The sequence below is a fragment of the Calypte anna genome, chromosome 1 (assembly GCF_003957555.1).
Source record: "Calypte anna isolate BGI_N300 chromosome 1, bCalAnn1_v1.p, whole genome shotgun sequence".
Taxonomy (NCBI): domain Eukaryota; kingdom Metazoa; phylum Chordata; class Aves; order Apodiformes; family Trochilidae; genus Calypte; species Calypte anna.
The window spans coordinates 70,193,751-70,220,963 of NC_044244.1; the positions used below are offsets into that span (position 1 = coordinate 70,193,751).

Here is a 27,213-nt window from a genome sequence, read left to right on the forward strand (position 1 = left end):
ATGCCATACAGTTCTTAACAATTACTGAAAAAAATTATCTGCATAAAACAGAAGCAAAACTGAAGGAGACTAATTAAAAAAGCCATCTTGCTTCAACTTTTGAAATGATTACATACAGAATAATATACATATTTACATTATAAGTGTATTATATAAATATAATATATATGTAATCTTGTAACCACAATAAATATCAAGGTCTTTTTTTAGGCACACAGCATAGAAAAAAATGCAGAATCTGCACAATCCTTATGACTCTTGGAGTGACTCACTCTTACATTGTTTTCACACTGAAAAAGCAGGTATTTTACACAAAATATACAGCCAGCTTATGCAGTCCCCAGTGAAGAGAGAATCTTTCCTTGCCTTCCCATAAGTCTACTCCTTGATATTCTAATACTATTGCTCTATTCAGCTATTACATAAGAAAATAGTTTGCAGGTTTGTTTTTTACTCAGCTAATAGCCTAAATAATTATCAGTGCTAACAAAATAAGTACAGCATATCTACATAAGTTATGTACAAGTGTTTGCACAAACACAGGTTTTGTGAACCACTTCTCAGCTCACTTTTAATACTGGGGAATTAACCTGAAAGCAGAAAAAAGAGATTTTCAATTATATTACCTCAGGAATATTTTATCCTTTGAGTGAAACCTGGGCTTCAGAGAGAGAAAGCTTTAAATTTAGAAATTGAAAGACCAAATTCTTGGCTATGCTGACAGATGTAACCTGCCACTGAGTTTGAGTGTGTTCCCGTCACTGCAAATGAAAACCCCAGAGAATTAATCCAGGGGGAGTTTTCTCAACTTGTATGTACAGCTACGTCATGTGAAAGACTGTCGCTATGGAGCACCTGAGATTGCACCCTAGTAAGTGAAGCTGACCACTTCTCAGAGGAGAGCCATGATCAGTAAAAGAGGAGATACAAACAGCTTTTCTTTTTTTTTCTTTTCTGCAGTTACAAATCAGACTCCGGCATATCGGGCATATCTGCCATCAGGTACCCAATACCATAGCGTCCGTTTGGAGCAGTGTCCAGAGTTGGTGATCCCGTCTGTTTTCGATATATGTTTTTGCCAAAATTAGGAGATGGCACTTCACTTGGACTCTTCCCGTGAATCAGACTTGTGTTATCTCCCTCCAGATTAACAGGTTCCTTTATTATCCGGCCTCTTTTGTAGGATACAGATGCCAAACTACCGGAGCTGTCATCGATAAGGTTGCAACGGCGCACCATGAAGACTATTGGGACTGGCAGTATGGCCAACACCATCAGAGATATACAGACAATCATTCCCCATGTTGGATAGCTGTGGAACTCTTCTGTAGCCTGAGCAACCCAAAGAGAAAAACTATTAATATATCTTTACTTTAAAAAGAGAAAATCTGCAGTTTTCACCAAAGCCTGCAGTTTTGAAACACAGACTCATTTTTCTGTCAGCTTGTAGTCATAATTTGGGCACCACTGAAGATCTCAAATTTGAACAGTCTTGAAGATGTAAGGATTGCTATCTTTATACTAGTGAGTAGGACCAGAACACTGTCATACAGTTGCCAAGATGCTCAGGGCAGTCTAATAGAACCCAGATCAAGATTTTCACGTTAGAATTTCTGCTATATTTGTTGCTGTATTTGTTGTTGTTCCCTTACCCTTGTATAGCATGTTCAGAACAAGTGTGTAGTGCTATCTGTAACTGTATCTAAAATGTAAATCCTTGTTATGTAGGCTAATACCTGGTCAAGACAGTGACAGTCTCAGATTACACCGTGGAGTGTTAAGTTTGACAAACTTCATGTAAACTACTAATGCACTTACTGAGGCAGTGTCTACACTCCTCTACTACACCCCCGAATGCACTAAGTTTGCATAGTAGCTTGACTACCTTTTAATTTTATGCACAAAAAGTAGCAGCTTCTTTGGTATTCTTAGATATTTCTCTTCCTAATTTTTGAGGGCAAGAATCTTACGTAGCAACAAGTGTTTTTCTGAGAAAGCAATCATGGTTGCCTGGCATCTACCTACAACAAAGCTAGCCTTTTGCATTTATACTTTACCTGTCTTTGCTGTTAGTATTTTTCCCTGGCTAATTTAGACAATTGTTCTTTCAGAAGCACCCCAGATATTGATTTCTCTGAAACTGTATTCTCCTTGGATTTTGTATCAGCTTGAGGGCTGATGAGCCTACAAGCCTGCAGAACACTTAAGGGAGTTACCGTGGCTGTCTTTTTGGAGCCAACACTCAACACTGACTGCAGTTCACAGGGACAAGACTTTTACAAATCAAACATTCTTATCTGAGACAGTTTTTAATGCAGCTGTTGCCTACAATGTGATATGTATTCCCCAAGGGGAAAATTTTATGACATGGCTAATATCAATATCTAGTTCCACGTTTAAAATTGATGTGATATCCAAAATTATTTATTAGGTGTTATCAGCTATTTTCTGCAGTAAAATAAATTTTAGTTTAAGTGAACAACCTCTCAACACCATTAAGAACTTCCAACATGCATCAACAAACTAAAACTCAAAAAAAGGGTATAGGTAATGTCAAGCAGTTAAATTTTAAAGCAGAGCTACTCTAAAATTAAAAGAATGGTTGATTTTTAGTTTGTAATTGAAAATTTTCCTCTTTCCATGTACTTCTGAATAAATTCAGATATGATCGCTATGATGGTGATGGCATCTGCCACATACCTACCGTATCTTCAATCCAAGCATTGTAGCCAGGAGGACTTAATCCCATTTGGACAATGCTAGCTACCAGCAAACATAACAATACTAAAGGTGAAGCATACTTCCACATGTAGTAATAATACTGACTTGGAGAAAATCCAAGCATATCCTTCAGATCCTCCATAAATCTGTGAAGGGAATAAAAGGTTATTGTTAGTATGTGCACTGAGATCTCAAGTTCTACAACTGACAAATAGTAACTAATTTGAGAGAACAGACACACTGAAAAAACTGTATGTATAAAAATAGCTGCAGCTCTTGGATTACTGTATGGGTTGAAGAATACAGCTTGTCTTACTAATTCATTACAGATGACCAGAAGGAACCACTGCACAGCATAGTGACTCAGTAAACTGCTTGCTGGACTATGCTGGAAAGATATTTAAACTTGCCTCTTAAAAAAGATTCTCTTTTACATCTTCTACTGCCTACTGAAGTGTTTACTCAGCCATGCGTCAACACTTCTGAGGACAAATAAAAACAGAACATCTTATAGATTCTGCAGGATTAACCTTGAACCCACATGTGTGCTGCAGTGTAAAAAAAAAGAACTTTATGCATAAGCTATGGTTTGCATCATGAGTTGCTGAAATAAAACTTTCTGAAGTATTAAATCTGCCTCCTTGTGCCTCAAAACTGCAAGTTACAATCTGAATAAAACTCATACTTTTGGTATTCTTGATGAAGGAGTACACAGTTTCAGAGCTAGTGGAAAAAGAGAAAATATTTTTAGAGCTAATTCTTTTAGGGTGTGCCCATGCACTGATTCTGTTTTAACTCCCTTCCCACTTCCTTTTGAAATGAGCATCTGAAAACAGACCTTAGAGCAATAAGCATGTTTTTGAAGCAGTTACATATGTGAAGCTACCGTCATATAAACTTGTAAAAAATTTTTGATGTTCATAGTTTGGGATATTCTATCCTGTGTCTAGACTGCAATGAAACACACTGTTTAAAAAAAACTTGAATTCATAAATGCTTTTTACCCTCTCTAGATATTATTTCCTTCCTTGGTTCTCCAGCTCTTCCAAAAAACATAAATTTGTTCTCTTCACCTCAAAGTCTTTCATCCTAATTACCCTCTTTTAAGAGCTACCAATCTCCTTGAGCACTGATTCCAGTGTTTATTCTCCAGTTATACTTTCAAACAGGTATCTTCATAAGTATTGTCCCTCAGCTGTGAGTGATACATTGCACAAATACCTCTGATTCTATTTCAGTGAATGTTTCATTTGCTGTGAGGTCTATATAAATTTTGGTAGCAGGTGCTTTGCAAGGCCAGGGCTTAGGATGTTATCCAGCAATTTTTAATGTTTTATGTCCTCTTGGCTACAGGGATCCACATCATATTTTTATATCCTGCACTCTGATTCCGAAACAAAATATCACCATATCTTAGCCAGACCTAAACTCCAACTTCTGCACAGATCAGTTTCTGACTTTTGGAATCTCTACCTTCCTTCACAGTAGAAGTCCACCTGACCAGACACTACCAACCAGATACCCAGGGGATCTGTTTCGTTTCTGGTTTGCAGCTGTAAAAAGATCTACATAGTGTTCTCATCTCTGTGTGACTGTAAATGTGGCCCAAGTGAGATTTCTTCTCTAATGAGTAAGTAGACTAGACACTACCTGTGTAGATGAGAAAAAACATCTCAAAAACCCTAAAATTAAATTTCTTATTACAGTTATATTTTGTAATGGTGAGGGACTGGCTCATTACTCAGATCGAACAAATGAAAAATCTAATAAAAAACATCCATCCTACGTCACCCTGTGTACATACAAAGGAATCATACAGCTTTCAATTTCTTCAACATGCTAGTATAGCAACTCTGCTTTACTGTGGATGGCACAGTTTATTTCTGATATAAACTTTTCTATTCCTTTTATGTGGCATACATTGATCTCCTTTAGTGAACACAGTCTGATTATTCCAGTTGTGAAAATTAAAAAGTAATAGAGAATTTATGTTTTTTTCTCTTCTGCTATCATACACAGATGGTCACTCCATAGTCAACTGTGCTGCTCGAAACTTTTTTGCAAGTTTTGATCTGTTTTTTCTATCATTTCCTCTATATTCTCTCTCACAATTAATGCAAACAATTAATTGCTACAACACCCCAACTTAATCTGGCTCATAAACTGAAACTTTCTTATTGTTACTGCCACTAGAGTTGGATTTGTTCCTTTCTCAGGCTGCCTGGAATACTGCAGATATGTTCAGAATACTCATTAGCATTTGCTGCTGAGACTGTGGTTATTACTTCTTGAAATCTTTCTCTGGCCATCTTGTTTCTGTAATAAACTACTCATACTTGAATATCCCATCTCCTTTCTGTCTCTATTTTTGCCTCTTTTACATGCTCTACTCTCTTTGGATCTGTTGCTGTTGCAATTGCTCTTTGGGTTCCACTACATTATCGTGATGCAGTAGATCTTGCTCCAAATCTGTTCTTAAAAAAAGACTACATTCAGTGTCCACTCAGACTAGCTTTCTACTTACTTGTCTTTATATGTATATTGCAAATACTTTGTGCAATACAATTAAAATAATAATAATTGTTGTAATGAGCACTGTTTATTTGGAGAGGGGCATACATTTCCTTCACTTACTTGTCTATTCCATAAATTCGGGTGACTGCAATGTTCTCCAAAATGACCACAATAAGCAAGGGCAGAGTAGCTGAGTAGTCATCAAACATCGTCACAAAATAATTTCCAGAGCGCTGCACAAAGATCAGGCCAATAAAAAATGCTACCAAGCAGCAGATGACTGGAATAAAGACAGAAATGTAAGCTGGAATTATGACAAAGTTCCACAGACAAAGGAATTAATGAGTCCAAAAGAGCACAGATACACTTTAACATTTAATTTCATATAATCAAAGTTGATAGAACTTTCCTTTTTAAGGGATCTCCGTTTTACGAATATAAGGAATCCTGCCTATTCCAAACATAACAAAAAAATTATTAAATTGGAATTACTGAAATTGCCATATTACAGCAGCCCTGATTAAACAGCAGAGATTAATCAAGTCACTATTTCTTGCTGAAGATCTAATTTTATGTGAACGCAAGGCTACAATAAACAGAACTGCTAAACTAAACATCAGGCATCATGTTACCTGATCACCAGACTTTTTGGAATTCAGAAGTGAAAAAACCCAAAGCTTTATACCATGATATCAATAAATAAAAAAACTGAATAGGCTTGCCATAAACAAACATTATAGAATCACAGAACGGTTGAAGTTATAAAGGATCTTAAAGATCACCTAGTTCCAAGCCGCCTGCCATGGGAAGGGACACTTCCAACTTGAACAAGTTGCTCCAAGCCCCATCCAACCTGGCCTTGAACACTTGCAGGGAATAGGCATCCACAAGCCCCCTGGGCAAGCTGGACCAGTGTCTCACTATACTCATAGACAAGAATTTCTTCTTAATACCTAATCTTAATCTACCCACTTCCAGTTAGGAGACATTACTCCTTGTCCTACCATTACATGCCCTTTTACAAAAGTCACTCCCCAGCCTTCCTCTAGACCCCCATCAGAACTGGAAGACCACTATAAGGTCTCCCCAAAGCTACCTCTTCTCCAGACTGAACAATCCCAACTCTCTCATTCTGTCTTCACAGGAGAGGTGTTCCTGCCTTCTGATCATCTTTGTGGCTCAACAGCAATCTTTGCTTTCAAGCAACATGTTGGCTTCCAACTCCTCCTGTGTGTTGCCCATGCTGCACTGCAGGGATGCACTTGCGGTGTCAGCTCTGTCACCTTCTTAAGAGAAGTGTGACTAGAATTTCACTAGTGTTTCCCTGTTGTCTCACATTCCTCTGGAGCACCTGTCTCATCTCTGTAAGACTTCAAGCATGCTCCAGTGTAGCCAGCAAGTCCCTGAACAACAGGCTGAGGGTCCCCACTAGCACAATGAATTTGCCTGGAGGCTGAGCACCTGTAAAACTGATTCTCCCACTTGAAGTGCCCTGTATTTTCTGCCTCTGGGAACTTTGCCTAAGGATACACCTCAGCACTTTAAATATGAAATTAATCTGGGCCAAAATATAAGATGTATTTACAGAATATACACCCATTGCATAAATCCCGGATAACAAATTAGTATTGGTTATAGTAATGAAACAAGACAACGATACTTTTTTAAAACACTGTGGTGGAAGACAAATCACTTTTTCAAGCCTTGTAGGAACTGCTGTTGCAATGACTTCCAGAGAATGAAATTTGCAGAATTTAAGAGATCACTACAAATTGATGTGAATTCCTAATGCAAGATAACAAAACCAAAAAGAACACAGATAATCTCCTCAACCCATGTCTCATGTTTCACACAGATTAGTTACTACCCCGAGAAAAGAATCTGACTACCAGAAACGTGTATGTGAAAATTTAGAAATCCTTGTTACTTATATATTCTGCCATTGTGTCTCACCATTATACCCCAAGAATATGCATCTTTATTTGTAGACTCATCATATCTTGGCATATACACAGGAGGACTCAGATTCAGAAATACTTCAACACAGAGTAACTTTAGGCATATGAGTTGGTTCTCTGAACTCAAGAGAGACTGAACTGGAACCACAGAGAAAAAGTTGCAAATGCACTCACACTTCCAAAAAAACTGAAGATTTGTGGGGTTCACACACACACACTATAGAGCAGACATAATCCTTGTTAAATCCCACCAATATTGCATAAGGTATTTAAGTTTTACAAGTCAACTATAAAAACATTATATCCCTTTGAGTACAACTGAATTCAGCAAAAATCATTTGTGCATACTACTCAGAACTTTACCAGAGAAAGGCAGTTCTTCAATACTCTTTACCAGGCATTTTTGTCAAATGTAATAACAAGGAATTACTGTAAAATGTTGTTATTCCAGAGTATTGACTATACAAGATGGTATTTGCATATATACTTAGGAAAACAGCTGATTTCTAAATGTCTCACTGGTTGTTAAAAAAAGAATTTAAGAGCTCATTTTAAAAAACTAAAGAAAAAAACTAATCCGAAACCAAACAAGTGCTCAATACAGCAGAACTCCTGAAAAAAATGTTGATTTATCTTTATCTTCATGAATACTTTTATTCTTGCACCTGGCAAAGCAAAAGAATTCATGTTTTCTGTTAAATATTACCTAAGTGAGGTAATGAAAGCAGTAAGGAAAGAACACTGCTCTGCTGTCATCAGGGGTTAACTCTTCTACAGTATGTTATTATTTCCTTCATATGTTAGATAATGTTAAAGTACTTCATATTTTCTATTCTTTTTTTTCAAAATCTAAATTTGTGCATAAGCACATCAAGATCCTTGCAAGCTGGTCCTGAAGCTTTTCAGAAACCCAGCTTCCCTCACCATTTTATGCTGATGTTCTACCTCAAAAAGAGAAATTATTACAAGATTATGTGAGTTACACGAACAAGTTATACCTTTAGTAACTTTAAACATTTTAAAAAAAAGAAAGAAATCTGAAAAAAACTTTACATCTTGTTTAAGACCCTTTCCACATTCAACACAGAAAAATATGTTTCTCTAGAGAGTAACTGTACCGATTTTTAACACAGTACACATTTCACCATAAGATTTCATTTGGCCTACTTAGAAATAATTTGTAGTAATCTGTAATGTATCTTCATTCTTCACTTCTCCTTCATTTCCCTGATGTGTGACATAGGCTGGAATAAAAGAGCTGAGGATTACCTGTACTCAAAAAATTGTTACAGAAATCCTTAATTAAAATTTAAGTTCTAGGATGCTGCTGCTCTTGTAGCATTCAGGAAAAGGTTCTACTTGCACAAATTAATGTGCCCATGCGTTTAAGTACAGTCTGGAATATAGTGATTTACTGCTTGTAAAAGATCAGCACTGAAAACTTTCACATCAAAACCAAGACTTCATAATCTCAAATTTTTAGCTTACTGTTTTAAGTAAGAAACACTGTGCAACTCACCAGTAAGAACTTCTTTCCTGACTTTGAAGGTATCAACAATGGGTGTGATGATGCCTTCAATGGTTCCAAACATGCTTCCAAGTCCCAAATTTACCAACATGAGGAAGAACATTACTGACCAGAAGGGAGAAGCAGGAAAGTGGGTCATTGCTTCTGTAAAGGCAATAAAAGCTAAACCAGTTCCTTGAACTGCCTGTCAGTGAGAAAAAATCCACGTTATTATTGATGGATTAAATCTTTAAGTTATGAGTGGGAAGCTGCACACTTAATACGATTTACATAATTTGGATTTCATTGAGAATCTGTAAGTTGATTGATACTAACAAGACACTTCTCCTTCAGTGATAATTTTGAGTGACACACAGAACTGCTACAGAATACACTTGCTCTTTCCAGTAAGTATATAAAGTACTTATTTCTATACACTTTTGTTTCACATTTAAATGGCAGTAGTAATATAGAAACTTCTAATCGATTTGACATTTTAGCTTCTGACACTAGTGCAACTACATGAAGGTCAGTGTTTAAAACTCAAAGTCCCTGCAAAAAAGATGGAAGACTATCCCCTCTTTTACAGATCTGGCTTGAAGACTTCAACACAGAATGACACTGATTAAGCAAAGTATAACTTTTTGACATTCCAGTGAAGAAGCACACTTAATAATTGTATCTTAACATTCGAAGACATCAGTTTGAGATGCTGAATGCCCCTCTATTTAATCTTTGTAAAAATACTCATGCACAACTCTTCTGAAAAACAGAACTTTAAAACCTCCTGAGTAGAGCGATAAAATGATCAGAATATATTATAAAGCAGTGAAGACTATATGATGGCTTCATATGGCTTCATATGATCACTATATGAAGATAATGGCCCCAAAAGTGCTCAGGAAATCTGGAATGTGACCCTGCAGAGAACCACGTTTTCATATGGATCTCTATAGGTGCACTGCTCATAGTGCACTGCACTGATCCTCTGTGAAAGTTATACTTTATAGTTTAGTTTTGGTTTATAAATATTCATCTGTTCATAATCTCTGTATTTTAAGACTTATTATTTGTTGTTCTCACCTTGTTAAGTTCATCTTCAATTTGACAAGATTTCAGACCGAGAGAATCAAACTCTTCTTCTTTAACTTTCTGAATAATGTCATAAACTAAATTGTAATCTTCTGCTGTAATGCTTGAAAAATTGATATGATGTGGGATCATATCCTGGCTCAGATTGCCTATTTTCAGAAGCTTTAAAATCTTCTCTGAATTTCTGTAAAAACACAATAAAACAGAAAAATTAACTCAGTGATATGTGTTAGTTCATAAATTAAATATACCATTAAAATAGTAATAAGAATAAATGAATGTTCATACTGGGTAACACATTTTTCATTTATGATATTGGCTTTGAAGCCCAGAACTGCAAACACCACCAAAGTTGCCAGCACAGAAGTGAAAAAATTGATGAAGGACACCAGTACAGCATCAAAATGGCAGTTGTTGTCTCTCTTGTTGTAGCTTGAAAAGGCAATGACTCCACCAAATCCAAGCCCTAAGGCAAAGAACACCTGAGTAGCAGCTTCTCTCCAGACCTTGGGCTCCAGCATTATTTCAAGCTGTTTGAAATTAGATATAATATATGTCAGCTATAAAATGCATTTCTATCACACAAAAAGATAACAGAAAAAAAAATAATAATCAGGATGACAATCTACATCATAAAATGCTAAACCTATTTTCATTATCATAAAAAGAAAGCTGAATGTAACACCTGAAGTTCAGTGCTTAAGATAAACATGCTATGTAGTATGTTCCCAACAAGGAGACACTTCTGGAGATATACAATAATTGAAATAGAAGCTATACTGAAATACGAGACAATATCCATCTCTTTAGCTCCCCCCCCCTTTTTCTTTTTAACAATATTTACTCTCTTTTTTTTTAATGGTATCTTGACAATTATCAGAATTAAGATATATTTTGGGATGTTCCACCCTCTTATAAATGCAATAACTATGTTGAAAGTTGTTACTTTTCCAAAAAGTAAAGTGACTATGAGATACAAGAGATATATGGAGCTGTATTACATCTAAATGTGTAAAGCAAAATGATACATATGAAATAAGTGCTGGACACAACAATCTGTATAGTCCACAAATCAAATCTCCCTTAAGTCAGATGTCTTGAATTTAGTTTAACCCTAAGTGAAATGGGTCATATATTTCAAGGACAACTAAGACTTTTAGTAAAAAAAAAAAATTAAAAATTAACTGTATTGCTCAGATGACCATACTTCATGAAATATCTTTGTTAACAAGTTTTGAGTCATAAACTGTTTATTTCAGACTCTTCTAGATATTGAATCATCAAAAAAGTACACATGAGATTTCAACATTTGATTTTCTCAAGCTCATTTAGGACCTCAAATCATTTACCACTGGAAGACCTTACATCTGCATGTATGAATTTTAGATTTTTTTTTAAGCCCTAGAACTAGTGAAAACAGGAACACTACAAAGCATTGGCATAATTGCCAGCATCATTAAACTGTCTTACTATGAGGAAAAAATAACCTACTATTGCTATGCAAACATTTTGAAAATTTCTACTGTTTCCCATAAACGTGTAAGATTTACTATATATACTTACATACAGCTAAAATGCAATATCTTTGTGAAAAAAAGGTGGTGATGAAAATGAACTTGTTCCTGACTTACAATTTTCCTATAATCACAATGCACAAGCTGACTATTGCAAGTAGTTCGTTCTGCTTCTAACAGTTATGCAGAGCTTTTCCACTGGAGGGAGCTCGAGGAATATTCTTAATTCTACCAAATTTTAGGAACCAAAACACTTCTTGCTTCCTGCAGTGTATCATTTGATATCATCGGATACACATTCCCTAGCATTTCAAAATAAATCTGTAATTCTTTTCTATTATATTTTTTGTGAAACTCTGGGGGCTCTGTATTTAAGTTTCATACAGTCCTGTTTCATCACAGTAGTGTACATCAACTCGTTTTCCCTATAACTTTCTTTAGATTTTTCATCAAGGATATTATATTAGAATTTCTGCTTTGTTCATTAACCACACCAAACAGAGAAACTGTACCTTAATTAATTAGCCCTGTCCTCTCATACCTACACCAGTCCATGCCAATCCTCTGCTGTGCTGACACAACTCTTCTGTGGGAATGTGTTGTAATCATCTGTGATCAAAATGTGGCCATTTCCTGAACTAATTGAGGCTATAAAGATGGTTTTGCCATTCCCTCACATATCTATCTTCCTGGATTATTTCCATCCTGGCTCAGTTAAGCAGTCCTGTTGTCCACAGTTTATTTGGGCAGGCAGATAGTAATAAACTGTGGACAGCGGATGCGTGAGACTGAATTCCTTCAGGTAGTTTCATAAATACCTAGAGTCCAAATTAGGGCTCAGGTACAGAAAAGATCAGAGGTTATGAAAATTATTTTGAAGTATTATATATTCAAATACACTGCTTGTGACATACAGGCCTCTTAACCTCAAATTTAAACCACAGCTTACATTTTGAGATACAGAACTGGAAACCAGTAGAAATGAAAACCAATTTTTCTTTCAAAAGCTGAAACACTTGAAATAATTGTATAATTAAGTTAAAATTTAGATATAAAGTAAACATCAGTCTATAACTTATTTTAGGTCTAACTCTGGACAGATTATTGAAGATGTGTTGGTGTTCAAGGGGAGTTTCAGTGTTTTCTTTCCCTCAGTATCTAGTGGTACTTCTCTAGTGACAGAAAGGGTAACACTGAGCTTGAGAAACTAATTTATACCCTCAAGTGGTCTGTATTCCATCTCTCCTAAAGGCCACCTCTTTGTCAGTAAGCATTACATTCCTGTGTGTGTCAGATTTCCCAGATTTGGCTGAGCAGTCTGCAATTTCAATCATAGACAGTGGCAAGATTTAAGACTGACTTCTCTTTTCAGTATTTGGAGCTTTCTAAACATCCTGAATACTGTAAATAGCACTTTCCTTTGCTTAGCTTTGTAAAGGCATCTAACTGTGGGAACCCTTCAGCTAGGGGAGGTGACTACAAAGACTCGTGGAACACTTAGTGCCTTTGGACCTTAGAGCCAGATACCATGCCACTGAAATCAACAACAATTTTTCGGTTTAATCAAAGAGAGAAATGGCAAAATGTTCAATTAAGACAATAAGATTAAATGAGAGTATTCATAAACGATCAAATAGCCACTGAAACTTTAATGCACTGCAAACAGAAATTAACCACATACCTTAGGTGTGAACATGTGTCGAATTCCATCCACTGACCCGTTAAGGAGCAGTCCTCTGATCAGAAAGCACAAAAGCACCACATAAGGAAAAAGGGAACTAAAATACATGATCTGAAAAACATTAAGAAGAAAGTTAACATGACATCCATGCACTTTATTTTCAATATTTTAATTCACAATTTAGTATCTTTTGGAAATATGACCAAACTGATAAACATATGCTCTAAGAAATATGCAGGAAATTTCCCATTCCTTTCATCTCTGTAGAAAAAAAGCAAAATTAGAAGACTATAAAATAAATTCTGTACTGTATTAAAACAATATGGCTGCTGACTAACTGAGAACAAATTGCTGGGCTTCCAGGAAAATTCAGTGTGAATTTAATGACGGGATAAGAAGTAGATTGTTTTATAAATAATTCACTTTACAAATGCACTTTGACTCAAGTACATCATAAAGATATTCAACAAGAATAGAAACTAATTCTGCCCTCAGAAGGAGACAGGACAGGAGTCAGAAAAAAGGACATAGCCAGTGGATTCAAATCACAAAGTAATGCTTACTGAAAAAAATCAAACCAAAACAAAAGAAGTAACCAAATACGATCTTTCATTCTCCACCATTGAAAAGTGTATCTGTTCTGTACTTTACAGTATTTTCTCACTAAACTTGCTAGTTGTTTCCTTAACTGAAATACACTAAAGAGGTCACAGAAATTTTTACCTCAGTGACAAACTTTTTATTAGCACAGAATTATGCTATCAGAATAGTTTTTCATCTGAAAATCTCATTGCGATTAGCAGCCAGCAAATCATTCACTAGCCAGTCCAACTGGGTGCACGGAAAGGAAAGACTCTAAGGTGACAACCTCAGGGGCAAAGGGATGGTTAGTAATTAGTCAAAAACGCTGAAAAGCAGCTGCATTAATGACAAGCATGGATACAATTGACAGTAACAATAAAAAGAAAACTGACAAGGTGTTTTGGGGACCTGGGTACACTGAAATCCTCCTGTGAGTACACATAGAAATGACATTCCTTAACACATTTGGCAACACAGAGACTTAATGCTGTACTAGAAAGCTGAGGTACAGTTACATTGATGAGAACAGAAATAATGCTTCAATCCTCAATTCCCACTAAATTACTACAACTCCCTCACAAATTATTACAAGCTTAATGCCTAACTACTAACATTGAGATGATACAAACACTGAGGTGAGTCACAGCTTCTAACCTGCTCCTACAGATATCCGAAAAAAGTAAACAGAGGGTGTGGTGAACAAAAATGTCATGAAATGTTTCAAAGTAAAACACTTGTCATTTAGTTAAACAGTATACTCACTTTGCCTGAAGACTGAATGCCTTTGATCATGGCTAGGCATACCATGACCCAGGCAGCCAGCAAGCAGATAGTCATCTTCCAATTTAACCCACCACTCTCTGACAGAGAGCTGGAAATATTCAGTGCTTCTCTGTACCAGTAATAAGTAGTTGCAGAACTTTTTTCACACTCTGGCTCCACAACTGTCAAGAGATGTCAGGAAGTAAAGAATGGGATCAGGACAGAAATATTTTTTCTACATTTGATAGCAAAGTTCTACTATTGTAATTGTGCTGTCATTATTTACTGAGAAACTAAATTCAGAGAGTCTTAAGGCATTGTCTAAAACAAAAAGTGACTGCTACTGGTGAAAGTTCTGTGTATATCATTTTAAAACACGCATGTGGAGTAATGTTTCCCTCTGCATATAGTCAATCCTAGTCCAGGCAGAATTTATTTTTCACTTAAGTACAAAATAGTAGCCAGCCCTAGATGAAAGCATACATTTAATTCACATAACAGATTACCTGTGCATGATATGTGACTCAGATACTATGAAAAGTACCCCTCTGAAAATGAACACACTTTTGAAAATATATAGAAAACAAATTCAAACATATTTAGAAATACATAGAAAATTTATAGAAAAAAAATTCTCGGTTGTGTCTGCTTTAGTTTGACACTCAAATCAACAAGCACTTCACTACTATTATTTAAAAAATATTATAAACAACAAAACAGCATAATATAGACTTACAGGTATGAGATGCATTTTTAACTAGAGGACACTGGTCCCATGGTAATGGATGCTGAAAAGACTGAGAAAAGTAAAACAGACTCCATCCAATAATAACATTGTAGTACAGGGCCACAAAGAAACACACCTATTAAAAAAAAAAGATACGTATCAAAAAAAGTTTCACTTAATAATTACATTTAAAAACCCACCTACTACATTTATGCATAATTCTGTAAGTTAGCCACTGAACTTAATTTTAACTAAAATAAGTCAGAATAAGGCCTGAGGGGAGAGTGGCTGCAAGAAAGCTGGGCAGGGGCTGTTTACAAGGGAGTGCAGCAACAGGACAAGGGGCAATGGTCTTAAACGAGAGACAGTGGATTTAGATTAGACATTAGGAGTAAGTTCTTTACTATGAGGGAGGTGAAACATTGTCACAGGGGGTTGCCCAGAGAGGTGGTGGAGGCCTCATCCCTGAAGGCTTTCAAGGTCAGGCTTGACAGGGCTGAGCATCCTGAGTTAAAGATGTCCCTGATCCCAGGGGTGTTGGGTCTGTTGCAACCCAAAGTATGCTGTGATTCTATGATTCCATGTATGGCTTGCCCATTAAAGTACCTGTCATTTTCTAAAATTTAACTTTTCTCTATTTCATAATGCAACACCTACATTTTTACAGGGCGTTTTTTTCCAGAAGACTTCCCTGTTGCCTAGTTCATAATTTCAAAAGAATCAAACAATAGAAGTTGACTCATTTTACTGACACATCCGTATTAATATTTGTCATGAACTAATTTAAGTTCTAAGATCTTCCAAACATCATCAACTGACCTTGAAGCCCAGCTAAAAATCAGTGGCCTTTTCTTACAAAAAGCAAAATAGCAAATCTAAATCATGCAGACTGAAAGCAAATCACATCATCACTGTTTAAAACTTACTACACAGCTTGCAAATCCAATTCCTCCAAGTTTGGGACTGATATAATTCCACACGCCAATACTCCCTCGGCGGATCCTTTGCCCCACAGCAAGCTCCAAGAAAAAGAGTGGAATCCCTACTATCAGTAGCAAGACTAAGTATGGCACAAGATAGGCACCTATGAAAGGAACAAAGTATAAACCAGAGTGAGACGGAGAAGAGTCAGAACTTGACACAGCAAATGGGAGACTTTGTAAGAGCTTTGAGCTTTAACTAATGTCATTCACTATAAAGCTTCTTTGATCATATGCAAAGACTAATTTTATCTGAATCTCGGCCATACATCTTATAAGATATGAACCCAGAGACATCAAATTTCTAAAGCACTGTAACATATTATACAGATTTTACTGACAGGGAGTTATTTAATATAGTTGGTTGTGAGAAATTTTGGGCATTTCATCAATTTTTTTCAAGATATCATGCAGTCAGGATTTGAATCAACATTTATTAAAAAAACCTCTAATCTCTGACTTGCAACAGAGCAGCAACACTTAATTTGTGAAGGAAATACAGAAGACACTGTGTATACAACATTCTGAATTTCATCCAATCTTAAGTGGCTTCAGAGGACCTCCCATTTATTTCTCTACATGTGTATCAGATGCTCAGAAAGGAAATTTCACAATGTACAAAATAATGTTTCTATCCAATTAAGAAAAAAAACCCCCTCTATCAGGCTCCAGACAGAGACTAGAGACGTGAGGAGAAAATGAAATGGAGTACTGAAGATCTGTATCTTTCAGTACTGGCAACCTCTCCTTAAAGAGATACTTGAAAATGTAACTGTTACTTCATTGTTAGACATGTATAAGAAAAACAATTATTTTTTCAAACTCTATCTCCCAGGATGTGGTTGTATATGATTCTAACTTCAGGATATATCTCCATTTATTTCAGTAGAACTAATTTCAAGCAAATATATCGAGACACTAAGTGCATTGACAAGTTCAGAGCCAACATTCCTCCTCGTTGTTATGGAGTATTTAGGACTAGAGCTAACAAAACAGTTCACCACTATCAATTGAGAGCATGGCACCTGATTTTCAAATGTGTGACTCTTTGCTGCAATATAGACTACTATGCTGTTCACCTAGCTCAAGGGGCTCAAGACTTCTGATTGTAACCACTGTAAGGCTACAGAAAAGTACTTGAGGGATGCAGACCACGGCACGTCGGAGCAAGCTACAAAGCAAAGATCTAAAGATCTCAACAGCTTAGACTCAGAGCAATTAAGTTGTATAATCTGTCTATTCACCTCTGTGATGAGAAAGAAGCTGAACAAAGTTCAGAAACAAATTTGGGATTTATCCTCAACTCCAGCTAAATCCTATTTAAAGTTTCTTCATCCAGTGTCCATTTTGTAGGGCTTTTTTAGGACTCTATCAAAATATGCCATAATTTGCATATCCTGAGTAGACAGCCTCTCATGAAATATGGTTTATTTTAGAAAACTTAAACTTTCCTAAGCCATGCAAGAGGCCTCAGATTTTCTAGTATCATCCATTCCTATTTAGTTCCACTTGCTCTTTTGCTCTTCATGAAAAACACACAAATTGCACATCATCTTCCCTTACAAAGATGTTAAACGTGGAGTAACTACAGCCTTGAGTCTAAGAAAAGCAGGGAAAGTGGCAAAGTAATTTCTGAGAAAAAACTACTGGTGGACTAGATAAAGAATACTGACCATATCTGCATGACAGTCTGTACACTATTGTTAGCAATAAAATAGCACCTCGTGTTTTGTTTTTGTGACATGACAGTATCATACACACTGATATTGCTTGAGAAGCATTCGGTCAAAACCTATGCCAGAAATAGAACAGGGTACCAGGGGTCTGAGATTACAATACTACCTCACAGATCCAAACCTCAGGGTCTGTCTACCTACCGCAGCACAGTACAGACTGACTATTCAAGTATTATTTCTACTGAGGTAGCAACTACATTCCCATTAAGAATGCAAAGGAATTACTTTCTACTATGAAAAGAGAGACGAGAGACAGAAGGAAATAAATGTGAGGAAAACCAAGGAACAGAGTAACAACCACATTACAAATGAGAACTATCTCAAGAATGTATATGACAAATAACACCATTAAATAGCCTTGACTGAATCCCATCCGCATTCTCTCAAAAATTCTGTGAGACAGAAGTAAATTCACATTGCAATTGAGAAGATGTGGCATCATCATCTTTAAAAATCTGGTCATACAGTTAACCGAAAACTAACAGTACATAGTATTTTAAATTGTATAACACTGAGGACTGTATAATACCTGAGGACTTAGTTAGACAGGTGTTGTATAGCTGAGAGACAAGCCTAAGCAGCTCAAAATAATTGGGGCCTAAGTGACTTACCCCAGATCCCACTGGATGACTGTACTAGAGCAGGAACTGAACCCAGCTCTTCAGTGTCCCAGTCCACAACCTTAATCACAAGGCTGCAAAGTTAAGCACACATTTAAAGACTGGGCTGACGTGGGTGTTTCATGGTGCAGTATCAATGTAAGTTGCAAGATTTACCAGTTAGATTCAGCTAAATGAGTTAAATAAATGTGATGCTAAATCCACATTGCATTATACCCAACCCAACACTGTAATTGAGTGTGGGCAGCCCACAGAGTTCACCTCTGTACTGCAGGGCTTCTGCAGAGCTCCATTCTGATCCTGCTGACCTCCCCAAAAGAAAGACAGAATGGAAAATAGTGCTCATATGAGTTTCAGTGCGATACAGCTTGGACATTGTTGGATTAAACAGTTGTGTATAACAGCTGCAAAAGGCTTCTGTGCCCTCTCATCAACATGAAACCACAGCATTTCTGGAAAAGTTATTGTGCTTCAGCCTCCGCTTGAAGCTAGACATACTCCAAAGAACTGCAAGACACCTTCACTACATCATAAAACACAATCTCTATGGAAACAGCTCAACGTGTTATTTGCCAGTGCATGAAAACATGCGTGTCCTAGGAGTTACAGTACTGAGTAAGGGTAATTTTTATTTGAATTAGAACAATAAACAACTCATGCTGGCCTTCAACAGCTTCCTACAATTATTTATATTGTCTGTTAGATCTGCCAGCTAAGCAGTTTTCTGAATAATACATTTCTGTGTGGTTTGAGATCTCCAAGTCTCCTTTCTGCATTTTCAAAATTATTTTAGTGTAAAGTGATTTTGTTGCATATTTTGGTTCGAAACAGTGGTTTTCATACTAAAAAAAAAATATCAACTCAACTTCATAAGGAAAAAAAAACTAACCTAAAAGAATATATCATCCTTCTTCACTAGAATTAGTAACAAAGAGAGAAAATTTCAGAACTAGTCAGAGTTAACAGTGTGCAAAGCACTGTTTTGATGTCTTGATTTTTTATTTAACCAAGCACTGTAATGGAACAACTGGTATATTGTCTCTTTATATTACAATATGTACTATATTTGGCAGCATTATTGATAGAAATGGAATATTAACATTGGTTTTAAGTTCTCATAAATGCAAGAGGGGGAAAAATACCATTAAGTCATAAAATTACACGATTCATAGTGGTTAAAGAGATGGAAAATAACTTCAGAAGAAATAATACAAGATGGCATAACTATTACTATACTGATGCTAAAGAAGCTACTTGATATAACCTGAAAAATCTAATCACTTTCAAGATCTGTTTCAACTGTTGCTGTGACAGTATTTAATTAAATGTCTAGTGTCTGAATTGATGCTTATTCAACAAAGGTGAGCTTTACCACTGTCTTGATGAGACATCCAAGTTCTTATTACCTTGCTGGAGGCTCACTAAAATAAAGGTAGCAAGAAACTGATGCTTGGATTAAGATCAACTTATTTTCAGTATTGAATGTTAAAATTTTCTAAATTGTGACATGTGAGAAAAAAAACCACATTATGCTTAAAGTCTGCTACCTGTGAAATTATATACCATTAGAAACTACAAACCACTTTTACCAGGACAACTCTGATAAAAGGTTTCATATTTTACCTGTAGGTTTGTAGTCTGTCCTACTGATATAACACTACTGATAAACACTACTGATAGTGTGTTCCTGTCACTTGTCTTTCACAGTTTATATATGTCCAGGTGTATCTATTTACAAAACTGTATTTAAAGATGAAAATCACTTTAGCCAATAAATTTTAATGAAGAATTACATTTCCAAAATAAGATGTTTTTCAGCACCCTGAAGTACAACTAAATACAATACATTTTCAAGCAGAACTCGCAAAATCACATTGTAGTCATCAGAGAATGCAAAGCATTGGTTCTAAATTATTGATGAAAAGCTAGAAAATGAAGCCACTGAATCCATACTCAGCACAGGAACACATGGGAATACTTGCTTTGCTCTTATTCCACTTCTATCAGACAACCAGATTGTAGCTTCTAATGCCTACTCAGCCTCTAGCAGTTTACATACTATTTCCTCATCAGTTCTCAGCAATAGCTGCTGTGCTTTTTTTATGACCACAGAATTTCACTGTTCAATCAGCTGGTCTTTTTCAGTATAAAATCCAGACTATTTAACTGTAAAAATTCACTATGTGACTCTATTCACGTCAGTCTTTTTCAAAATATAATGGAAATATAATCTGCTACAGATTCCCCTACACTGCTCACAGCTTTTATCTCTTTATCATTGTTTACTAGATCCTTTGACTTATGTCAGAGAGAGATTAAAAACTGACCTTAAAAAAAATATATAAAAAAATTCAAGTTAATGCTCATGAAAAAGTAAGACAATATCTTTGGGTGTACAAAACTGCAGACTCCCAGTAATAACTGCATTAAAGTATGTTCGTTTGTCTATATAATACTCAAATATAATAATACTCACTAATATACTCAAATAATAATAATACTCAAATATAATTTATCTTAGCAGAACAGCTAATTTAATTTGCTTTTGTTACTTCTAATGTGTGAAAACACCACTTTACTTCAGCTAAACCTAAAGGAAAATAACAAACAAAATAAACTTTAAATATTTCCTTTGCTTGAAAATAGTGAAAGGTGTGCAAGCTATTCATCATGTCATAGCAATGAGCAGCAAGAAACTATAGGTCTAGTTTCTCACTATATATTAGCCTCATGGCAAGACTGGCTAGACCTGTCCAGTTTACCTTTAAGGATCAATATCAAATCATTGGAAGTTGAGGCAGCTCTGAACTTACTGGATGCTAACAGAGGAATGGTTCCCATACAATAATTTCATAACCTATCTGAAAAAAACCCACACATTTGTCTTCATATAGCAAATGAGTAATACATAAATTGTATAATGCAAAACTGACAAATCTTAAAAAAGTTTAAAGCTAACTTAGAGCATATTCAGCTCCAATACAAATCACAAATCAAATTGTGAAGCATGAAGAAAGTAAAAGCTGCTTTATCTGTTAGTCTGCAAAGAGAAGAGGTGCCTTAAGTGCCACTGGGGACTGAACATTTCCTTCCAGGGATAAGAAGGAGCTGTGGTGAGCACAGAGGTGATGAAGGCAGAGAGTTCTCTAGTCAGTTCCTCAAAACTTGACAGAACACTTTCAGCCCCTCATTCACACAGCACAGAACTCCTTTGGGCCCTCCTTCTCATCCCAAGTCAAGAAGATAAACACTCCAGATGGTTCTCAGTTTCCTCCCAGCCTCATTTTTCTTCTTGATACTTCCTGTATTACAGCTACATCCTCAATGAGTATCAAACTTTGCCTCAACTCCATACTAGCTACTTCTCTCACCTCTCATGAGAAACTTTTTTCTGGGAAAGAGTCAAGTGTGAAAGACAGAACGGAGCTAACCAGTCTGGGTGTAACTTACTTCAGCATTAAAAAATACCAGCTATTTCTATAAATATTAAATTACAATGGGAAAAACTGTTAAAGGATTGCAAAAAATAAAGAAAAGGAAGCTTCAGTGAAGCTTCAGTACAGAGCAGATTCAGAGACAAAGATTGGAACAATACTATGGACGTCTAAGAATCATTGCAGTGCAGTGATAGAGAAGTTACCTTTAAAGATGCTTTAAAAATATGCTTCACTGATACCTCACTGAAGCAGTACAGAGCTCTGAAGTAATGAGTGTATCACAGACCATGGTCACAAACAAACACAAACTCTCTAGAAGGCAGTAAACACCACAAAATCCTCTAATCATATACATCTATTTAGGCTAACTTGTCTGTGTCTGTGTTTATATTGGTGGTTTTGTTGTTGTCCCATAAGTTTAAAAAAAGACAGACTTGAAGACTTGGTTTAAATTTGAAGTATATTTATTGGTTTATCAGTTTTCAATATGCTCCCCTTGCCTGATGGAAATTGTCAGAATTAAGTTCTTTCAACACATGAGACAAAATGAAAGATATTTGGACTTAACTGAAGGTGGAGACCTATCCATTTGCTTCACTGAAAGATTTTAATAAAAATCCACAGAAAAGCTGTTTGCTCAGTCTTCAACAGGTCTTTACAGCAAAGCTTTTTCTGCAAAAGACTACATAGAAGTTCTGACACTGCTATTTAGCATGGATTGCATAAAACCACTCTCATTTTACCTAGAATGAAACATATGTAAAATAATATGTGTAGTAGAAAACTGGAACCTCACATAAAATTTGCCTCTTTTTCCATGTGTTTGAACTTTTCCCTGCCTCTACCTATTCTTTTATGCACTTGTGAGAACTGGCCATTGTCACACAGGTATACAGGAACTAATATACTTTACACATGTCAACGTTATATGTACCATTCTGCATCTTGCATTATGACAAACTTGAAAACTACAAAAGCTTTAGCTCAAATATCACTTCTCTTCCTCTGTTTTCCTGAAAGCTGCACTTTGCTAAAATGTTCCAAAATTATTATGAAATGCCAAGTACACCCTTGTCTCAGCCACAGGTGGAAAATGTCTCCACCAACTGGTATCTGTATCTGATACACCCAAGTTCCTGCAATTACAGTACCGGGGAAAACATTCAATTTTAACATGAAATTATTCCATATTTACTTTTTTAAGTTAGATTAACAAAGTGCTGTAATCCACAAAGGTTTAGGTTGGTAGGGTTTTTTTTTCCTAATATGAGAAATTATTAATTATTTTAACATATTTATATTTGGTTTGAATTCAACTTAGACTCAATGGCAGAGTAACTTCAGAAGCACCTCATAGTATGAAACCATCAGCCTAAGGAGCATACCAACACATCTTTTCTGTTGTTTTGAAGGTGAATCCAATGGGCTTGTAAAATTAGTAAATACCTATATTAAACACAGACTTTCAAAAGGGACACAACACAAAACAAACTACTCTAAAGCATCAGCCTTGAGAGCACAGCTTGCACCACACTTAGGATGAAATGATATAGTCTATAAACATTGTAATAGACACCCTTTTATCTATGAATCAGTTTGGTTTTAAAACTGTTAATTAACAAATGCGTTACTTTTTTCAACTGATGGTGATTTGTGACCAAGTCTGTATTGTGTTTAGTAGATTACATGAGGCTGCCATCAATTGAAAAGCTGTGTTTAAGAACATTCAACATGTTTTCTTGCTTAATAGTAGTTATAAAGAAAACTTTAAGATTCCACACAAATCATTAAATCAACCATATAATGACTTTCTCTCCAGAATAAAGGAGAAGAAAGTTGAATGAGATTGAAAAATAGCAGTAACAAGACATAAAAGAATTTAGACTTTATACTGGACATGGAATATTTGAAGTATAAATTCCACCTTATCTGCTTGAACTGAGAAAATAATTGTTATATTCTGATCCTATTCTAGGCTCACTTATGTACTCAATTACAACAGTTCTGTTATTCAGTTTTTAAAAGGCAGCATGAATAAACTGACGTTCTTTATTGCCTGCTCTGTAGTATAGATTCACTTTATCCTATAGTGATAGGTTTTTTTTTAATTCAGCATAACAAGATGTGTAGTAACGTAATATAGTGGAGTACAGTATAGCATAAGATAAAACACTAATCCAGTATTCAAAGATGAAGAAGGTCTCCAGCCTCATCCTTGATACTACATCCAAGACCACGGATGGACAGCTAACAAAGAAAATGAGTGTGATGTTACTGTTCTAAGGAAACTCATTTAGGAAAGCAGTTAACTATACAAAAGAACAAAAAAGATGCATTCCCTTAATTTAGTCATTTAAATTATTCATTATGAATTAAAAAATCCTTTTCTCTACTACAGCACTTTGTTGTTCTAGCAGAAAGTAAACAGTGATCAAATGGACTAAGAGCTAAAAGCATTTAAAAAGCAAAGGTATGAAGCTTAGTACAACTAAATACTAAAGACCAAATAATGCTATAGTCTTTAAAGTAGATACAGCTCTAATTTCTTGAATTATTTTCCAAGAACATTTTAGCAAAACAGTAGCCCAAATAATGCAAGCCTTCCATGTGTTTTCCATGAGGAAATGGAATCTTAGAGGAATCTGATATTTTTAACAGTAGTGTTTCTCTAAACAAAGAGAATATGGGTTTTTCCTCATAGACCCCAGCAGAAATTAAAAGAAAAACCTGACATGCTGAAGCAGGCTTTACTGTGGTTATCTCTGCTAACCTTGAAATCTGAAAGGTTAGCTTCATCATTTAGCTGTGGCTATCTATCATAGGACTTACCTCCACCATTTTTCTGACACAGATAGGGAAATCGCCACACATTGCCCAAACCCACAGAAAATCCAACTTGTGCCAGAATATATTGGAGTTTGCTGTTCCAAGCAGGTCTTTCATCTTCTACATCTGAGCCTTCTTCAACATCTACATCTTTTTCTTCCTGATCATCAACCATAAGCTCGCTTTTCTTAAAGGCATCATCTGAAGAGTCTTCATTAGAGAGAAGGTCCTTGACTGACTCAATGACCTCATCATCTAGTTCTCTTTTCACGACTTTGCTGTTCTTAGGCATTTGTAATATGAGAGAAACAGTAAGGAAGTCAAGTTCAGCTGAGACAGATGGACAAGCCTTGAAGAAAACTCTCTCTCCTTGGACAAAAATATTGAAAACAGACTGAAGATGATGCCTGATGAGTCCTAGATATCAAGGAATCAAGAGTAAGGGCTTCTGCTTCTGAACGGTTGTTCTACTGCAAGTATCTGTGAACAAAATTTAAGAAAATAAAAGTTAGTTAAGCAGAAGAAACTTAACTTAAAAACTATATGCCTTAGTTTGCCCATTTCTACTTATCTCAATTATTTGACAAGAAGGGGGAAAGAAAAGGATAATAAACCACTTCCAAATCGTAGGTATTAAGTCCACTGTTAGGTCTTAAATATGTAGAATACTTTCCATTCAGTTGCTGAAGGCTGGTTTTTTTTTTTACTTACTCAAGACTGATGGGCTAATTGCTCTTATTTTGACAGCATAACAAGATTATTCTTATCAGGCAAAAAAAACCTTCACATAAAATTTTGGAGCCCAATTTCATTATTTCTCAACAGTTGTACTTGCATTTATTAAAGATTTATTTTAAACAAGTAGATTATGTTACTCAGTCCATTTCAGAAAGTCATGCAACAATTAAAATTTTGATATACAGTATATATCAAAAGCTTCAAAAGCAAGGGTGAATTATTTCCTGTATTCTTAATCATGAAATATATATTCACAATCACATTTTCAAAGAAGAGCTAATCACTTAGGAGCTTTGATGCCTCAAGTAAGTTTCTTACAAATAGGAAATGAATAAACATATCTGAAATATCTGAAATTAATTTTAATAACCTGTTGTTTCAAATGTGTGTGTATAGCCTCAAAAATGCCAGCATTTGAATGTGTTTTACTTTACCACAATGAATCATTTAAAAAGACAGCTAGATTTGCTTGCAGCTGCCATGCAGAAGGTAACTTTAAGATTTTGGGGAGGGATATTTTTCAAGAAATTCTTCACTAATCACATGGGATAAAACTAATACGTGCAAAGCCATCTGCACAATTAAGAGTCTTAAAAGGCATTTAGATTATGTGTTAAGCTTCATGAAAACCCTTAAGAGGAAATACACAAAGAGTATAATCAAGAACTTCTAACTGATGAGAATCAGAAATTAGTCTGGGATATAGGAGAACTTTCAGCTTTTGCTTATGGACTTAATGCAATATCTGGTCCACTGGATGAAAGTTGTTATCATGTTCTGATGAAACTGCATGCAGTCAGGAACTGCAAGGTATCACTGAACTGTTAGCACAATAATTGAGAGATCAAGCACCTCACGCTGCTTCAGGTCAAGCCACTGGAACCCAGCCCACAGCTTTTAAAGAGGAGACTTCACAACAACAAAATTAAAGCTCTTTCACTGCAAGTATTATCACAAGCCTCATGGCCAACAGGCCAATTACCCTTTTCAGTAGCGTCCTAGGATCTGGAAGCTGAACTTCACTTCAATTGCCTACTGAACTCCACTGCAATCTCTTTTCATTCATACTCTATACACCCATCACTGCCTTCTCACTTTGCCTCTCCCTCTTGTTACTCCCTTCTCTCAGCAACCCCATTTCTGGCAGAAAGCCCAATTTTTTTTAAGCACTGTAGAGCCTACTGGCTCATGAAATGCTCCATGTGCACTACAGTATCAGGAATAGCTCAGGGTTCTATAAACCCTCCTCCTGCAATGTGGTGGAATGACGGCTTTTTTTAACTGCAACCAGTTCTTAAAAAAAAATAAAATTAAGTGTATGAGCTATACGCAGAACAGCATAATGGGGAAAGAGAGTTGTTAAGACAATAGATAGATCCTAATATTGTATCCCGTGCAACTGGGCTAAATGAATGTCTGTTTTTATCTATTATCAGGATTTTTTTTCTCTCTTTTGTGTTGTGGGTTGCAAACTCTTCAACGGTTTACACCTTCTTCAGGTCCATCTCTGGGTTCAGTGGCTCTCAGCTCTGAGATATTGACATAGAATCAGAATGCAGACAGCAGTAGTATATTAAGTTGAAGCATGATGGAGCTTTGGGACTGTAAATGGCAGCATCTGGTACTTCAACCACTACTATTGGTCATGTTTCAAACTTTTTTCCCCCTTCTATTCCATTGATGTAAATTATAGGAGCTTCTCAGTTTGGGTTATTAGTAAGAATTCTAGAGTATGACAAAAATACACAATTTTCTCTCTGTATTTAATACAACAGCTGCAGAAGTGAAACTACATCAGTATTTTTCTATATGTCTGAA

The 27,213-nt window shown here is 35.8% G+C and overlaps 1 protein-coding gene across 1 annotated transcript; it reads right to left on the bottom strand.

Moving 5' to 3' along the window:
• Positions 1-960: 960 nt before the first annotated feature.
• Positions 961-24,949, bottom strand: SLC6A15 (solute carrier family 6 member 15). Its single transcript, XM_008498019.2, has 11 exons — positions 24,661-24,949; positions 15,985-16,142; positions 15,068-15,194; positions 14,332-14,513; positions 12,988-13,098; positions 10,081-10,322; positions 9,784-9,976; positions 8,713-8,905; positions 5,356-5,515; positions 2,705-2,867; positions 961-1,332 (listed from the first exon to the last, which is right to left on the bottom strand). Exons 1-11 carry the CDS (start codon positions 24,947-24,949, stop codon positions 961-963), a joined length of 2,190 nt encoding a protein of 729 aa, XP_008496241.1.
• Between the last annotated feature and the right edge of the window lie 2,264 nt (positions 24,950-27,213).

Excerpts from the sequence above, each read along its gene's own strand:
- SLC6A15 (XM_008498019.2), bottom strand. The coding sequence starts at position 24,949 with ATGCCTAAGAACAGCAAAGTCGTGAAAAGAGAACTAGATGATGAGGTC. Across the intron at positions 16,143-24,660 it reads GTGTCAGAAAAATGGTGGAG|GTGCCTATCTTGTGCCATAC; the intron begins GTAAGTCCTATG and ends TTCCTTTCATAG. Across the intron at positions 2,868-5,355 it reads CGAATTTATGGAATAGACAA|ATTTATGGAGGATCTGAAGG; the intron begins GTAAGTGAAGGA and ends TTCCCTTCACAG.